Here is a 16,267-nt window from a genome sequence, read left to right as displayed (position 1 = left end):
AGCAGACACGCAAACTTCTTAATTGCAAAAAGAAAAAGGGGAAATGGCATCACATTTAAAAACTTTGTACAGTCTTTTTCAGTTTTCTATGGCACTGTTTTGAAACGAAAAAGAGGAAATCAGCTGATAAGCTAAAAAGTTACATGCCTGATATAGGAGAAACTTTGTTTATTCATTTTGGTAACTGTCAATTAGACTAATATTCTCATTTGGTGATTACATCCCAAAACATATGCATAAAGTAACAAATCTGTAAGAAATTTTGAATCAATTGGTCATCAAAGTTGCAAGCGTATCATATAGAAAAAACGTCCAGGTTACACAAATTTGTGTGCTTTCAGATGCATGAGAGAGGCTTCAGGCCTGAAGTCTTTCTCAGATTCAGATATTTCAGTCAGAAATTATCTCTTTCTCAAAAAAAACAAAACCTGTATTTCAAAGGGAGTTGTTTCTCACAGTGATGTATTCCATGAATACTAATGTATCAACAGCTCTCTGTTGCTGGTTACCAAGTAAGAAAGTGTTTCTGCTTTTAAGCTTATACATGTAGTTTGAGTAATTTCCAAACCTGTCCATTGCCTTTAAAAATGTATCACAGAGAGTAAGAAAGGCCCCTTTCCTCAAGTTAGACTTTCATCCATTTCCAATTGGATTTTGGAAGTCTTTTACTATTTGAGTTAGAACTTACTTCTTTCTCAAAAACCAGAGGGAGCCGTTTCTCACAATGTGTTATACTATCAACAGCTCTCCATTGCTCGTTACCAAGTAAGTTTTTTATGCTAACACAATTATTTTGAGTAATAACCAATAGTGTCCACTATTTAGTTCAGACAACTACTTACCCAAAGACTGTGACCCAAGTTTCATCCAACTCACCGTCAGGGGCGATCGATTCTCTAGAATTAACAAAATTATAAAAACAAACAATTAAAATTTAGGTTTGCCATATACAATTTATAGTAATTAAAACATTAGAGAAACTGACTGAGTAAGTTTTCTTTACAAATTTTTGAACAAACACAAACAGGTATAATCAGATAGCATACTAAGTTAGACCCGAAGATTTACATTTATTATAATTTATTTGTAGAAGTTTCAGGCTCAATATTAAAGTATTTTATTGTATTAATTTTGGTTTTTACCCATACACCGATGTGTGTTAGACACTGCTCTAGAATTGGGCAATTCCACGTCATGGACATTACGTTTTGAGACATTTTTAGAACTTTGTTGGTCAGTTAAACACACCAAGTAGCTTTGATTTATAGTTTTGTGCTTGATACTAGTATCTTGTGTCCTAGTAAGTCAAATGATACTATGAATTTGGAAAAGTTCAAATTAATTAAGGAGTCAGAGCACAGCTAACGAGCGTCATGGACATTACGAAAAACGGAAGTGGGTTTTGGGTACAACACACTCAATTCCAAAACTCTGTGAAGTTAAAGTTCAAAATTTTTAGAATACCTTTTTATTTGCTATACAGGGAAGTAGTTAACATGAACATTGATAATATTTTTAAGAAAACCTGTCAACTTTCTTGTTACACATCTTAATAGAGCGTCATGGACATTACATTTTGGGTTATTTTTAGCGTCATGGACATTACGTCAAACTTGTAAAATGATGCATCATGCTTTTACCCTGAATTTGTAAACCCATGTGCTGCCTTGCTCTTAATATGGGTTTTAAACTATAATGAATGTCCCTATCTTAATGTTTAACCTCTTCCAAACATTTTTAAGAACCAAACCTCCCCCAGAATCTCACTTAAACCCCGCCCCTCGGTAAGTCCCCTTTTTGCACTTTCCGTCCACATCCAACCAGGCCTTGGAGTAGTTATGATAGACCAGAGATGTAGGTATACATGAAGTAACCTTTTTTTCTAATTATCTTTAACATAATTCCCTTTTATGTGTTTCTCACATGGTAATTGTTCATCTTGAGTAATATACTGAACATCTTGCGTCAACATTTTGTGAAGACAGTAAATGGAAATTAAACATCAAAGGTTTCTGTAATTTTCCAAGTTGATCTGAATACTGCTATGTTCAAGACTGGGTGAACAATTCCCAGAAGATCAGTTAAAATGAGTTGGGATGACTTCTTTGGAGGAACAGGTCAAACGTAGATGCTTCCTTAGTTTTCCAAATACGAGACAGTCATTGAGGTCATCCTCTACACGTTCCACCTGGATTGACATGCAAAACAAGAACGGAGAACAACAAATGAAGGAAAGATTGGCTGCATTGGGCTTTGTTTATCACAATCATGTTTCCATGTTTTGTCACGTTTTCTCTCTATACTTTTTGTGCCTCTGTACTCAAGTCTTAGCCATTCTGAAATTATGTAAAAATAAAAAATTACTTTATGTATGATGTCTTTGTATCCAAGCTATCCGTAGATGTGTACAAATCTGCATTACGCCTAGGCCTTGAGAAGTCTTTTTTGATGATAAAGTCTGTTTATAATGTCCTACATTCATCTAAACATGTCTCACCAACAGTTCACATACATTTCAATGTCACTTGAATGTTTTTAGGAAAGAACAGTTCCATGAGAAAACTCACCTGAAAATCTCGGATTTGAGCTGTCAGTTTGTAGAATCTGTGCACGATGTTGCCACTAAACGCGCTGCTAAAAAAGAGCTTGAAGTAAATTTCTGATGAGGTCTATGACAAATGTTCTCTTTGACTAGTCCAGGTTTACCTACAATAGGTCCAATTGATAAATTGTAGCATTTACCTTCAAAAAGGTAAGTTTCATGTGACATGTAATGTCCATGACGTAATGTCCATGACGCTAAATGTAATGTCCATGACGCTCGTTAGCACAGTTGTAATTAATTTTTTATTAATTTTCTTGCATTATAGGATTAGCCCCTAAAAACTAGCTTTGCGTATGAAGTCTCATAAAAATATCTCTTACTGGCTTTAAAATATAAAACTAAACACCATGCAATGTCATGGACATTACATTTCATAATTGGTAATTAAGGGCTAATTAAAACGAGTGGCAGCACCCTGTGAAAAAATTGACAATGAAGTTTCTTTAAAATTGTGAATACTTACCACCAGTTAAATGTTTTAAGCCAAGAATAATTGAAATATCATCTAAAATGTAACCAGGAGGGCATTTTAGACAATTGTGCCAAACATTTCCCAAAAATCATGAATTTGGCTCAAAAAAACTTTTTTAATAAACAATGAAAAACATGGAAAACCAAGGAAAAAAAATGAAACAAACAAAGATTTGAAATCACTGGGTATCACTCTTTCTTGCTACTTTAAATTTAAATCCACAAATTTGACTTCAATTTTTTGGGCCGAGGACACTTTTTGGTGGAATTGCCCAATTGCAAAGGTCGTGGGTTCGAATCCCACCAAGTAACATGCCTGTGATATTTTTTCACAGGACTCGGGAAAGTACTGAGTATACAGTGCTAACACACATCGGTGTATGGGTAAAAACCAAAATTAATATTCTTTATCCCCGGTGCAAATTTAACATCTATTATTTTATTGTAAATAAATTGATTGTTCAGTCCACTGGACCATCTCAACTTAATAAAGATCCGCCCATTGTCATGGCGAACACAATGCTTTTAAAGCAAGGCTAATTACTCTCAATCAGGGCTGCCAATTAATAAGGAAATAAAAGGGTAGCGACGAGTTCTTCAATGTACGTTTAAAGCCGGCAGGTGTCGGCGGCCGTGTGATAAACCGCACAGCAACGACCCTGCAAGGTCTTAAATGGACGTTTAAGAACGAGTCACTACTCTTTTATTCCCATTCATAAATGCCCTGTTGTTAAAAAACGTAAACAAATACAGTTATAGACACTTTAGCAATTGTCAATGCGAGGTTTGAAATATTTTTTTTAAAAACTTTGTGAAGAATCTGTTCAAGGCGCGTTGGTAGTGTGTACGCGCGCGCGCTTAGGTTACACGCTGATACAGTAGCTATGATTTGCGCGTTCGACATGAAAATCTTTTTCGCGTCGACACGCGGAAGCCAGCTCAGTGTGCATAAACGGAGCTTCAGTGTGCATTCACAAAAGGTTTATGCACACCCACGTGACGCGCTCTCCACCAATAGGAGTAGAGAAACTGTCCGGGGTGTTTATGAATTAATATTTAAAGGCAAGGTACACGTTTGGTAATTGTCAACGTTTAGTAATTGTCAAAAACCAGTGTTCTCATTTTGTGTATCCTATCATAAGCATAAAATAACAAGCCTGTGAAAAATTGGGCTCAATCGATCATCGAAGTTGCAAGAAAATGATGAAAGAAAAAAACCTTGTTGGACGAATTCTGTGTGCTTTTAGATAGGAATATAAGAGGTCTAGCTAATATTTTAGTGAGAAATCACTTCTTTCTCAAAAACTATGTTACTTCAGAGGGGGTCGTTTCCCACAAAGTATTATACCAACAACAGCTCTCCAATGCTCGTTACCAAGTCAGTTTTTAAGTTTAAAGAACATTACAGAATTGGTTTTGCTAACAAAACAGTTGCTGGCAGTGTACGCAGTTTATGTAATCCGCCATATGTACATGAACTGACGAACCAGTAGAAGTTTGAGATCGATTGGCCATCTGGGTCACAAGAGAACAGTAAAAAAAACGATTACAAATTTTGCATTGCATCGATGCCAATATCAAAAATCAATAAAACGCTCACTGAGCGATAAACTCCAAATGCGAAGTTAGATTGTTTATTTCTCATCAAATATGACATTTCAGACAGAAATATTTTAAGGGACGTTTTCTACTATCATCATCAATAGACAGTGTAAGTTTTATGTAAATCTGTGATCTTCACGATTTTTATTTTTATACCAGTTCTGCAACGTTCCTTTAGTGTTTGTTTTGAGTAATATTACCAAACGTGTACCTTCCATTTAAAGAAGTCCCCACAGAATCCCCACTGAAGTTGCGCAGCGCTTACCTGTAAAGTTTTATAGGCCTATTGTAAATATTGTTTGTGCGGTCCACACAACTTAACTCAACTTTAAGGTCTGCCCTTTGTCATGGCGAATACAATGCTTGAGCTGGGCTAATAACTCTCATTAAGGGCTGCCAATTAACTTGAAGTCTAATGAATATTTTTGGAAGTCCATTATTTACCAAAGCAGAATCCCCACTGCACTTGCGCAGCGCTTACCTGTTAAGTTTTATAGGCCTATTGTAAATATTGTTTGTGCAGTCCACACAACTTAACTCAACTTTAAGGTCTGCCCTTTGTCATGGCGAATACAATGCTTGAGCTGGGCTAATAACTCTCATTAAGGGCTGGCAATTAATTTGAAGTCTAATGAATATTTTAGGAAGTCCCTTAATTAGGGGGGCCTACCGAAACGTAATCTGAATTGAAGTTGAGCAGTGTTACCTGTAAAGTATTATATTGGTAATATTGGTTGTGCGGTCCACTCAACTTATCTCAACTTGAAGGTCCGCCATTTGTCATGGCAAATACAATGCCTAAGGTACATGTAGGCTAATTACTCTCATTAACCATTTAGCCACTGAACCGCCCAGCCGCCTATCGATATACTGTAGTGGTAGGAGGAAACCTTGCTAGCTTGTGTTTGTAGAAAAAAAGGAACATCAAAAGAATCCTCTATAGTCATTATTAAGCTAATGAAGCTAATGATGGTGAAATAATTTAGCTATTACCCCAACAAGACGCTCATAGTAAACACAAAGGAAACTGTATTTATTCATCATTCATGATAATATTGTCAAAAACTCACGCCTTCGCATTTAATCAGTATAATCATTGAGTCAGATAAAAGCCTTGAAAAGCTATTGTGTCCATTTTATCCTTACAAACAAATATTCGCCATTAAAATTACCGTAGCCGTTTAACGAGAGACATATATTGTTCTCATGCGAACTTGTACTTTTATACAAATACCAAGGTTCAAATTGTGCATAACAATTAAGCTGCGGCTATCTTTTAAAATTTGAACTACGATGCCAGTAATATACTGCAAGAATCTTGAAGTATTTGTTTTCAGCAAAATCGGGCGGTGTAGGGACTAGAGGGTTAAGGGCTGCCAATTAACTTGAAGTCTAATGAATATTTTTGGAAGTCCATTAATTACCAAAACAGAATGCCCACTGAAGTCGCGCAGCGCATACCTGTAAAGTTTTATAGGCCTATTGTAAATATTGTTTGTGCAGTCCGTTCAACTTATCTCAACTTGAAGGTCCGCCCATGGTCATGGCGAATACAAAGCTATTAATGTAGGCTAATTATACTCTCAATACCGGCTTCCAATTAATTTGAAGTCTAATAAATGTTTTAGGAAGTTCCTTATTTAACAAATGTTATCTGAACTGAAGTTAGGCAGTGCAACCTGTAAAGTATTATTGTTATAATATTGATTGTGCGGTCCCCTCGACTTAACTCAACTTGAGGGTCCGCCCATGGTCATGGCGAATACAAAGCTATATGTAGGCTAATTAACTCTCAATACTGACTTCCAATTAAGTGAAGTTTAATGAATATTTTAGGAAGTTCCTTAATTACCAATCGTAATCTGAACTGAAGTTAGGCAGTGCTACCTGTAAAGTATTATTGTTTAAATATTGATTAGCAAAACAGAATCCCCACTGAAGTTGCGCAGCGCATACATGTAAAGATTTATAGGCCTATTGTAAATATTGTTTGTGCAGTGCAGTCCAAACAACCATCTCAATTTAATGAAGATTCAGCTATTATTATTAATATCATCATTATTACTAATAATAAGGTCTGGCATTTGTGATTGCATGCTCTACCAAATTGCCTCTAGCCTGGATATTATGTACAATGAAAGGACCTGAATTATAAGAACTTTATAGAAACGTTATTGCCAAGGTTTTCAATAGGCAACAGTTGTATTAGTTTTGATTGAAAGTTATTGCAGTTGCAACTTATTAATCTTGAACGAGAACAGTTCAGCCAATCACAGATGATGCTGGCGTTTTTCTCTGAGCTTTTAGTTTGTGTGGTGTTTTTTTCTTTCTCTCTCTCATTGCTCTGGAAACAGTGACGTCAATGGGTGGAGCTTACTGCGCTAAAATTGGTCGCCACTCAAAGATTTGGTTCATTTGATCCGTCTGTGTCAAAGAGTAACTGTCACTGTCAGGACAACTTTCCAACGACAGTTAAGCAGGTAAAATAAACATTTTTGAAAATAGAATCCATGAACATTCATCATGGGAGTAATGACCATAATCTTGTTGCTGATCTTGATTGTACAAACCTGTCATGGTGAAAACCCAAAAAGGTTTATCGAAACGTTCTACTTAGCTGAGAACGGAGCCTTACTGAATCATGTGTTTCAGTGGAAGACTGTATCTTCTCCTGTGATCTGTGGGCGATACTGCTCTATGGATCCACAGTGTGCATCATTCAACTATCACATCATAAGAGATAGTTGTGTGTTGAATAATGCCAGCAGAGCTCACAGCCCTGATGACTTTGTTGCAATTCAAGGGAGTGCCTACTATGATGACAACTTGGACACTTTGTCATTTTCGCTTCCCAGCACTACAAGTTACAGCAGTTGTCTGGAGTTGTACCAAGCTGGTTATCGCATCAATGGTTTATACACCATCTTTCCTACAAGTCTGACTGATGGGTTACAGGTTTACTGTGATATGGAGACAGATGGAGGAGGCTGGATCGTGTTCCAGAGGAGACAAGATGGCTCTGTTATCTTTTACCGTACCTGGGCTGAATACCAATCTGGGTTTGGTGATCTGCAGAAAGAGTTCTGGTTGGGGAATGATATCCTGCGTGACCTTACTGGATCAGGTCAATGGGAGCTCAGAGCAGATATTGAAGATTGGCAGTCCAATACAGCTTGGGCTTCTTATGGTGAGTTTGCTGTTACAGGAGACAAGTACACTCTCCAGGTTGGTTCATATGATGCTCAGAGTACAGCAGGTGATTCAATGGCAATTCATAATGGCCAATCATTCTCAACAAAGGATCAGAACAATGATGCATTGTCTGGTTACAATTGTGCCGAGCTATATGATGGGGCCTGGTGGTTTAATAACTGCTTTAATGCTCATCTGAACGGTAAATACTATCCACAGGGAGAGGGGTCATATGCACAGGGAATTCTATGGCGCAGCTGGAAAGGATATAACTACTCCCTGAAGAAATGCAGCATGAAAATACGGCAAGTTTTGTAACTATCAACTCATTGACCGGGGACAGGGAACGGTATGGAATGACTGGAGTGGGGATTATTACTCCCTCAAGAAATGCAGCAAGTTAATAAAAGGATCAGGACAATGATCTAAAGTCTAGTTACAATTGTGCTGAGCAATATGAAGGTGCCTGGTGGTTTAATGATTGCTTTCAAGCTCATCTGAACGGTAAATACATGTCTTATCCACAGGGAGAGGGGCCACTTTTACAGGGAATACAATGGCACACCTGGAAAGAATATAACTACTCCCTGAAGAAATGCAGCATGAAAATACGGCAAGTTATGTAACTATCAACTCATTGACCAGAGACAGGGAATAAAATGGAACGACTTGAATGGGGATTTATTACTCCCTCAAGAAATGCAGTATGAACCTCTCACAAGTAATTTAACTCAAAACACTTACTCCGGGTTGTTGGAACTTGAACTGATTGACTTGTTGAACTGGAAGAAGGTTTTTTTCGCTGTAAGAAATGCCCCGAGACTCTCCATACGAACACAGAGATCAAGAACACATCAATGGTAGGATTTTTAATCATGTTTAACATCATTAATGTTTTAAAAAAGGAAGGAAAAAAGCGTTAACAAAAACTACAACGAAAACGTTCACAGCAGTATATTAAACCAGCATTCTAAAGTTGATTTCTATTCAGTAGGCCTTTACCAACATTGGAAAAATAAAATCATTATATGGACTGTTTGACTATTGCAATAAGATGACAAATCATCATACATGTATTGTAGATAGAATGTTCTTTATTGGTTACCTTTAATGTATCTGAAAGAGATTGATCAATGTATTTGCCAACAATAAGCAAGACCACATGAGAGTTTGATAACACATTTTTAAGAACCCATTTCTTTTGAACTTTTGTCACATCAACGTCTTTGTTTTTGCTCAAAATCCTCTTGATTCAGTCTAGGAAAAAGAAAAATCATTTAGTGAGTTACAATGTCAACTTATCTACACTAATCTTTGTTTTTATAAATGTTCTATTTACAAAAATATCATATACATGAAGTAACTTTTCAAAATGGAAGGCTTGGCTCATTGCCTAATCAGATCAAGGAATAATTGGCTCTGGTTAAATAGGGAACTTATGGATTTTGAAAAAGGTGAGAAGAAAAAAAAACATGGAGGAGTAATTAACTTTTCTTTACAAACCCTTTCAAAAAAATATAGGCTCCTGCCACACCACAGTTAATAACCAGATTGTACACTGAAGTGGCATAGGACTTCCTACAGTTGTATTTTAGGAAGTCCCTTAAAGGCACTGGGCACGGTTGGTATTAGTCAAAGACCAGCATTCTCACTTGGTGTATCCCAACATTTATAAGCATAAAATGACAAGCCTGTGAAAATTTGAGCTCAATTGGTCATCGAAGTTGCGAGAAAATGGTGAGAAAAAAACACCCTTGTTGGACGAATGAGTGTGCTTTTAGAGGAATAAAATACTTCTGGCTAGAAGTCTTTTATTATTTTAGTGAGAAATTACCTCTTTCTTAAAAACTACGTTACTTCAGAGGGAGTCGTCGTTTACCACAATTTTTTATACTATCAACAGCTCTCCAATGCTCGTTACCAAGTCAGTTTTTAAGTTAACATTAATTTTGTTTTGAGTAATTACCAAACGTGTACCTTTGCTTTAACTGCCCAAACGTTGCCTACACTGAAATCGCATAGGGCTTACCTGTCAAGTATTATGTTGTAATTATTGATTGTACGGTCCACACGACCATCTCAACCTGAAGGTCTTGCCCAAGCACTCTTTTTTCTCTCCATTGAGCTGCCGGTAAATTCAAAGTCTTAGTATTTTAGGATGTCCCTTAACAGCCAAAACATTGCCCACACTGAAATCACGTAGGGCACCTGTAAAGTATTATATTGTAAGTATTGATTATACGGTCCACACGACCATCCAAACCAGGAGGTCTGGCCATTGTGATGGAAAATATTTAGCCTAAGCATGGTGATGGAATACAATGAAGGGCTTAAATTATAGAAACTGTACTGCCAAGATTTTCAATAGGTAAGGGTATTAGTCTTAAAAAATATTACAGACGTCAGCAAGTAATCTTGAGCGAGAAGAGCACAGCCAATCAAAACCCACCACAAATGATGATGGCGGTTGTCTCCAAGCTTTTGGTTTGTGTAGGGTTTCTTTTTCTTTTTCTTTTTTCTCTCTCATTACTGTGGAAATGGTGACGTCAATGGGTGGAGCTTGCTGCATAACAATTGGTTGCAACGAAAGATTTGGTTCATTTGATCCGTCTGTGTCAAAACGCAACTGTCAGTGTCAGGACTAGTTTCCACTGACATTAAAGGAGGAAAAATAACACCAAATATTCTCTCTGATAGAATCCACAAACATTCATCATGGAAGTAACTATGATCCTAATCTTGGTTCTGATCTTGATGGTACAAACCTGCCAGAGTGAAAACCCACGATTCATTGAAACGTTCTACTTGGCTGAAAACCGAGCCTTACTGAATCATGTTTTTCAGTGGAAGACTGTATCTTCTCCTGTGATCTGTGGACGAGACTGCTCTATGGATCCAGAGTGTGCATCATTCAACTATCACATCAAAAGAGGTATTTGTGTGTTGAATAATGACAGCAGAGCTCACAGCCCTAATGAATTTGTTGAGATTCAAGGAAGTGCCTACTTTGATGACAACTTGGACACTTTGTCATTTTCGCTACCCAGCACTACAAGTTACAGCAGTTGTCTGGAGTTGTATCAAGCTGGTTACCGCATCAATGGTTTATACACCATCTTTCCTACAAGTCCGACTGATGGCTTACAGGTTTACTGTGATATGGAGACAGATGGAGGAGGCTGGATCGTGTTCCAGAGGAGACAAGATGGCTCAGTTGACTTTTATCGTAACTGGACTGAATACCAATCTGGGTTTGGTGATCTACAGAATGAGTTCTGGCTGGGGAATGATATCCTGCGTAACCTTACTGCATCAGGACAATGGCGACTCAGAGTAGATATTGAAGATTGGGGGTCCAACACATCTTGGGTTTCTTATGGTGAGTTTGCTGTTACAGGTGACGAGTACACTCTCCAGGTTGGTTCGTATGATGCTCAGAGTACAGCAGGTGATTCAATGGCAGTTCATAATGGCCAATCATTCACAACAAAGGATCAGGACAATGATGCAAAGTCTAATGGCAATTGTGCCGAGCGATATGAAGGTGCCTGGTGGTTTAATGTTTGCTTTTATGCTTATCTGAACGGTAAATACTATCCACAGGGAGAGGTGTCATATGGACAGGGAATACAATGGGGCAGCTGGAAAGGATTTTACTACTCCCTGAAGAAATGCAGCATGAAAATACGGCAAGTTTTGTAACTATCAACTCATTGACCAGGGACAGGGAACGGTATGGAATGACTGGAGTGGGGATTATTACTCTCTCAAGAAAAGCAGCATGAACCTCTCACAAGTAATTTAACTCAAAACACTTACTCCGGGTTGTTGGAACTTCAACTGATTGACTTGTTGAACTGGAAGAGGGTTTTTTTCGCTGTAAGAAATGCCCCGAGACTCTCCATACGAACACAGAGATCAAGAACACATCAATGGTAGGATTTTTAATCATGTTTAACATCATTAATGTTTTAAAAAAGGAAGGAAAAAAGCGTTAACAAAAACTACAACGAAAACGTTCACAGCAGTATATTAAACCAGCATTCTAAAGTTGATTTCTATTCAGTAGGCCTTTACCAACATTGGAAAAATAAAATCATTATATGGACTGTTTGACTATTGCAATAAGATGACAAATCATCATACATGTATTGTAGATAGAATGTTCTTTATTGGTTACCTTTAATGTATCTGAAAGAGATTGATCAATGTATTTGCCAACAATAAGCAAGACCACATGAGAGTTTGATAACACATTTTTAAGAACCCATTTCTTTTGAACTTTTGTCACATCAACGTCTTTGTTTTTGCTCAAAATCCTCTTGATTCAGTCTAGGAAAAAGAAAAATCATTTAGTGAGTTACAATGTCAACTTATCTACACTAATCTTTGTTTTTATAAATGTTCTATTTACAAAAATATCATATACATGAAGTAACTTTTCAAAATGGAAGGCTTGGCTCATTGCCTAATCAGATCAAGGAATAATTGGCTCTGGTTAAATAGGGAACTTATGGATTTTGAAAAAGGTGAGAAGAAAAAAAAACATGGAGGAGTAATTAACTTTTCTTTACAAACCCTTTCAAAAAAATATAGGCTCCTGCCACACCACAGTTAATAACCAGATTGTACACTGAAGTGGCATAGGACTTCCTACAGTTGTATTTTAGGAAGTCCCTTAAAGGCACTGTACACGTTTGGTATTAGTCAAAGACCAGTGTTCTCACTTGGTGTATCCCGACATAAGCATAAAATGACAAGCTTGTGAAAATTTGAGCTCAATTGGTCTTCGAAGTTGCGAGAAAATGGTGAGAAAAAAAACACCCTTGTTGGATGAATGAGTGTGCTTTTAGAGGAATAAAAGACTTCTGGCTAGAAGTCTTTTATTATTTTAGTGAGCAATTATCTCTTTCTTAAAAACTACGTTACTTCAGAGGGAGTCGTTTACCAGCTCTCCAATGCTCGTTACCAAGTCAGTTTTTAAGTTAATATTAATTTTGTTTTGAGTAATTACCAAACGTGTACCTTTCCTTTAATTGCCAAAACGTTGCCTACACTGAAATCGCATATAGGGCTTACCTGTCAAGTATTATATTGTAATTATTGATTGTACGGTCCACACGACCATCTCAACCTGAAGGTCTTGCCCAAGCACTCTTTTTTCTCTCCATTGAGTGAGAAATTACCTCTTTCTTAAAAACTACGTTACTTCAGAGGGAGTCGTCGTTTACCACAATTTGTTATACTATCAACAGCTCTCCAATGCTCGTTACCAAGTCAGTTTTTAAGTTAACATTAATTTTGTTTTGAGTAATTACCAAAAGTGTACCTTTGCTTTAATTGCCCAAACGTTGCCTACACTGAAATCGCATAGGGCTTACCTGACACGTATTATATTGTAATTATTGATTGTACGGTCCACACGACCATCTCAACCTGAAGGTCTTGCCCAAGCACTCTTTTTTCTCTCCATTGAGTGAGAAATTACCTCTTTCTTAAAAACTACGTTACTTCAGAGGGAGTCGTCGTTTACCACAATTTGTTATACTATCAACAGCTCTCCAATGCTCGTTACCAAGTCAGTTTTTAAGTTAACATTAATTTTGTTTTGAGTAATTACCAAACGTGTACCTTTGCTTTAATTGCCCAAACGTTGCCTACACTGAAATCGCATAGGGCTTACCTGACACGTATTATATTGTAATTATTGATTGTACGGTCCACACGACCATCTCAACCTGAAGGTCTTGCCCAAGCACTCTTTTTTCTCTCCATTGAGCTGCCGGTAAATTCAAAGTCTTAGTATTTTAGGATGTCCCTTAACAGCCAAAACATTGCCCACACTGAAATCACGTAGGGCACCTGTAAAGTATTATATTGTAAGTATTGATTATACGGTCCACACGACCATCCAAACCAGGAGGTCTGGCCATTGTGAATGAAAGTATTTAGCCTAAGCATGGCAATGGAAAACAATGAAGGGCTTAAATTATAGAAACGTTACTGCCAAGATTTTCAATATGCAAGGGTATTAGTCTTAAAAAATATTACAGACGTCAGCAAGTAATCTTGAGCGTGAAGAGCACAGCCAATCAAAACCCACCACAAATGATGATGGCGATTGTCTCCAAGTTTTTGGTTTGTGTAGGGTTTCTTTTTCTTTTTCTTTTTTCTCTCTCATTACTGTGGAAATGGTGACGTCAATGGGTGGAGCTTGCTGCATAACAATTGGTTGCAACGAAAGATTTGGTTCATTTGATCCGTCTGTGTCAAAACGTAACTGTCCGTGTCAGGACTAGTTTCCACCGACATTTAAGGAGGAAAAATAACACCAAATATTCTCTCTGATAGAATCCACAAACATTCATCATGGAAGTTACTATGTTCCTAATCTTGGTTCTGATCTTGATGGTACAAACCTGCCAGAGTGAAAACCCACGATTCATCGAAACGTTCTACTTGGCTGAGAACGGAGCCTTACTGAATCATGTGTTTGAGTGGAAGACTGTATCTTCTCCTGTGATCTGTGGGCGAGACTGCTCTATGGATCCACAGTGTGCATCATTCAACTATCACATCATAAGAGGTAGTTGTGAGTTGAATAATGCCAGCAGAGCTCACAGCCCCGATGACTTTGTTGAGATTCAAGGAAGTGCCTACTTTGATGACAACTTGGACACTTTGTCATTTTCGCTACCCAGCACTACAAGTTACAGCAGTTGTCTGGAGTTGTACCAAGCTGGTTACCACATCAATGGTTTATACACCATCTTTCCTACAAGTCTGACTGATGGGTTACAGGTTTACTGTGATATGGAGACAGATGGAGGAGTCTGGATCATGTTCCAGAGGAGACAAGATGGCTCTGTTGACTTTTGCCGTACCTTGGTTCTGACCTTGATGGTACAAACCTGCAAGGGTGAAAACCAACGATTCATCGAAATGTTCTACTTGGCTGAAAACAGAGCCTTACTGAATCATGTGTTTGAGTGGAAGACTATATCTTCTCCTGTGATCTCCATACCAATCTGGGTTTGGTGATCTGCAGAATGAGTTCTGGTTGGGGAATGATATCCTGCGTGACCTCACTGGATCAGGTCAATGGGAGCTCAGAGCAGATATGGAAGATTGGCAGTCCAATACCGCTTGGGCTTCTTATGGTGAGTTTGCTGTTACAGGTGACAAGTACACTCTCCATGTTGGTTCATACATGTACGATGCTCAGAGTACAGCAGGTGATTCAATGGCATGGCATGATGGTTAATGATTCTCAACAAAGGATCAGGAAAATGATCCAATGTCTGGTTACCATTGTGCCAAGCTATATGAAGGTGCCTGGTGGTTCAATCAGGGCTTTTATTCTCATCTGAACGGTAAATACTATCCACAGGGAGAGGTGTCACATGCACATGGAATACAATGGGAAGCGTGGAAAGGAAATGACTACTCCCTGAAGCAGTGCAGCATGAAAATACGGCAAGTTTTGTAACTATCAACCCATTGACCAGGGACAGGGAATAAGATGGAACAACTGGAGTGGGGATTATTAGTCCATGAAGAAATGCAGCATGGAAATATGGCAAGTTATTTACCCTTTAACTCTTACTCAAGCATTGTTGGAACATAAATTGATTGACTTGTTGAACTGGAAAAGTTGTTCTTCGCTGTAAGAAATGCCCCAAAACTCTCCATATGAACACAGAGATTACAAACACATCAACAGTAGGATTTTTAATCACGTTTAACATCATCAATTTTTTTTAAAAGGGAGAAAAAGAGTTAAAAAAAATTAAAGACACTGGACACTATTGGTAATTGTCAAAGACCAGTCTTCTCACTTGGTGTATCTCAACATATGCATAAAACAATCATGACATTGCCTAACATGATGGTGTAATCAAGGCTAGCATGATAGGAGCACGCCTTTCTCTGCAACTCCTTATCAATTAAAAACCTTAATTGTGCAATTTGGTTGTCACTCAACAAGTAATTATATTACATAAAGGGGGAAACGTGTTGCACGGAAGGTCAAGTTTAGTTTGGTCTAGATAGACTTGCCAGAGAATGCTCATGAATATTCATGTCATTGCCTAATATGATGGTGTAATCAAGGTTAGCTTGGAAGGAGCACGCCCTCTGCTAGGCCTCAACTAATTAAGACGTTATATAGTGCTATTTGGTTGTCACTCAACAGTTAATTACATTACATTCAGGAGAAACATGTTGCACAGGAGGTCAGGTCCATTTTGGTCAAGAAATAGACTTGCCAGCGAACGCTAATAAAAATATTCATGACATTGCCTGAAAGGACCAATCAAATGCTACAAAGTAATGTTGTTTACTAGTTACCATGGGTTACCATTCAGTTACCATTAGTAACAGCACTGACGCACTACA

At 37.8% G+C, this 16,267-nt stretch overlaps 1 protein-coding gene and 3 pseudogenes across 2 annotated transcripts in view; 3 read left to right on the top strand and 1 right to left on the bottom strand.

Moving 5' to 3' along the window:
- The window catches only part of LOC139942542 (nucleoporin NUP35-like), an 87,196-nt gene that overhangs the window by 2,695 nt on the left and 68,234 nt on the right, over window positions 1–16,267 (bottom strand). For both annotated transcript variants that reach the window (XM_071939373.1, XM_071939372.1), the window contains exon 7: window positions 843–896. In XM_071939373.1, coding sequence (XP_071795474.1) covers window positions 843–896 — 54 coding nt within the window. The remainder of the gene's footprint in view (window positions 1–842; window positions 897–16,267) is intronic.
- LOC139943366 (microfibril-associated glycoprotein 4 pseudogene) lies at window positions 7,193–8,188 on the top strand (annotated as a pseudogene).
- On the top strand, window positions 10,580–11,572 carry LOC139943216 (microfibril-associated glycoprotein 4 pseudogene; annotated as a pseudogene).
- Window positions 13,985–15,359, top strand: LOC139943365 (microfibril-associated glycoprotein 4 pseudogene; annotated as a pseudogene).

This window comes from Asterias amurensis, chromosome 10 (genome assembly GCF_032118995.1).
Source record: "Asterias amurensis chromosome 10, ASM3211899v1".
Taxonomy (NCBI): domain Eukaryota; kingdom Metazoa; phylum Echinodermata; class Asteroidea; order Forcipulatida; family Asteriidae; genus Asterias; species Asterias amurensis.
Note: the sequence above shows the minus strand (reverse complement) of the source record. Positions and strands in the feature narration are given on the sequence as shown.